The sequence below is a fragment of the Penaeus chinensis genome, chromosome 4 (assembly GCF_019202785.1).
Source record: "Penaeus chinensis breed Huanghai No. 1 chromosome 4, ASM1920278v2, whole genome shotgun sequence".
Classification (NCBI taxonomy): domain Eukaryota; kingdom Metazoa; phylum Arthropoda; class Malacostraca; order Decapoda; family Penaeidae; genus Penaeus; species Penaeus chinensis.
Window position 1 is genome coordinate 1 of NC_061822.1, and position 2,500 is coordinate 2,500.

Genomic DNA, 2,500 nt, shown 5'->3' on the forward strand with positions numbered 1-2,500 from the left:
TGCAAAAGCCAGTGTATTGGCCAATTTTTTCATTGTTTACTGCAGGTTTGAATCTTGCTTTTTTTCTTTCTTTTCTTTTTTTTTTACATGTAAAACATAGCTCTGAATGTTCTTATCCTTTACTGTTCTGGGAGATATTAGTATAGTATAATCTTAGAACAACCACACTTTTACTTTAATCAGTCCATTTAATCAATAGAATTTTTATCCTTTCCACTGCTATCCTTACAGTCTTACAAAAAAAAGAATTTGCAGTTCCTTTTGAGAAGTAATAGAGTGGTGTTGAGGGCAGCAGATTTCAATAAAAACAATTAAAATGCATGTAAGCTTTAAAAGTGCAAAAACATGTGTTACTCTAAGTATTATCAGCTGATTAAAGTAAAAAGAAAAGGGTAAGCTTGAGTACTCCAGTCTGGGGTGTTTCGCCATTTTTTTTTACTTACCCAAGAATGGACGCACTAAAGATATTGCCTTCAAGACACTCATTTTGGCAGCATCAAAGATTCTCACTGTCTTTGTATAAATGATATGAATGGTAGATAGATGGTGGCAAGTTTAATACATGAATAATTTAATTCATCCCAATTAGAACAGTTACTTTCAGTTCCCTTATGAACCCAGTTAGATTCTTTTGGACATATTTTGCCAGATACAAAAAATAAATCAAAGTTGTAAATTCTTACATAGTTTGAAGCTATGCCAACTTGATGCTAAGGTGCTGAGTTTAGTTCCTGGGAAAGAGCTTATTGGCTCACTGCAAAACAAGTGTTGGACTTTTTTCCCTTTTGTCTTTTTTCGTAAAAGCCAATGTTGTAAAAATCAGTATCTTTGGATTTTTGGGGGGTTAGCAAATACCAATTTAGATCTGTTAGAGAAGGAATTGGTGTAAAGTTTATTTTTGAAAAGCAGAAAAAACAGGAGAAATATGTATATGCAATTCTAGGATTTGCTCTTTCTTTTTCTTTTTTAAACCACAATTATAGAATTGTCATCTTTGTATACTGTTCAATGATATGAATATGTATAAACTTCATTTGGTATATTTTTCCTTTATGTCGCTAAGTAAATACTTGGGCGGTAGGATGGCAGAGATTATCAATTTAGATAGATTTTTGCCAATACTGCCTTTGTTTTAAGACCAAGTTTTTGTTAGAGTCAGTTAAGGGAATGAGGTTCTTAATTCATTTTCCCCCCTTTTGAGTCGGTGGCATAACCTGGGCAGAACACAAACTTGGTCGTTCATTTTGTTACTGCATACAACTATATTCCAAAATAGTCAAAAATGTGTTTTCACGTGGTGTCTGAAATGTTGGCTGTTTTTATGAGTTTGTAAAAAATTGTCATTGTGTGCTCTAGTTTTAGAATTTGCTCTAAGGAGATTGTTATAGATTATTAACTGAAGCCTTTCTTTAAAAAAGTGCCAGTACAGAGCTGGTTTTGGAAGTAGTGAGTATGCTTCAGAAAGCCTGAAAGTAGTATGCAGGTTCAGAGACAAGTGAATTAGCAAGAGACACATCAGTTAACCAAAAGACTGTTCTTGTGCAGTGTCAGTGCATATCTCATACTTCCTTGAGAACATTGTAATTGTCCCTGCAAGTTGCCTTTAACGGCACACATTAATTGCAATCATGGCAGCCCAAACTCACACATCCGGAGCCACTGATAGTCCCTCAAGACGCATTGTTGCCAAACCTGTGAAAACCATCGTGCCTGCGGCAGAGGACTGTCCATATACACAGTTCTACTGGTAAGTTACACATGAGGAGAACACTTAAGAATGATTGCATGGTGGGATAAGGTGCGGTCAGATGGGACAAGCGAAACCGTGTTTGAAACTTTTTAAAAGATTTTTCTCTTCTAAATGCTTGCTGTCATTGTTCATGATGGAAGTTATGCATGAACTTTTTTAACATGTGTTACTGCTTTGTTGAATCTTATATTAACCTTTTATTCTTGCTAGATGAGCATATTTTGAGTGTAAATATGATTGGTTGCCAAGAGAACAGTCATGATGGAGATAACTTGTCGATATTTTGTGTTAATTTAAAATGATTAATTTTAACCCTAATACTAATGGGTTAACAGAGCTCCACTTGTTAATGTTTATTATGTACATTGTTGGTTAAATATTGTTAGATTGTTTTAAAAGAAAGTAGGATCTTAAATTAGATGTGTACTTTAATACAACTGGAACAATAATACATCCAGAACTGTGTATGTATATATATATATATATATATATATATATATATATATATATATATATATATATATATATATATATATATAGGCTGCATTACAACAGTCAATGTATGTAGTTGGAACTGACTTGCGAAAATCATAAAAAGTTTACATTGTGTTATTGGCGACAATACTTATTGTTTTCAGTTTTATGTGAGATAGGAAAACTAGCCTTGTCTTTTTATGATCTGTTCATGAGCTTCATGTGTGTTTACTTCTTACTTAAGACTTCATTTTACTAATTTCACGGTTCTTATTT

General features: G+C 33.1%; 1 protein-coding gene across 2 annotated transcripts in view; it reads left to right on the plus strand.

Annotated features, from left to right (window-relative positions):
- The first annotated feature begins 115 nt into the window (after nt 1-115).
- The window catches only part of LOC125025083 (protein N-terminal glutamine amidohydrolase-like), a 31,297-nt gene continuing 28,912 nt past the window's right edge, over nt 116-2,500 (plus strand). The window contains exon 1 of one of the 2 annotated variants that reach the window (XM_047612980.1): nt 116-1,747. In XM_047612980.1, coding sequence (XP_047468936.1) covers nt 1,629-1,747 — 119 coding nt within the window. In that variant the 5' untranslated portion in view covers nt 116-1,628. The remainder of the gene's footprint in view (nt 1,748-2,500) is intronic. The other variant, XM_047612981.1, reaches the window with a different exon arrangement.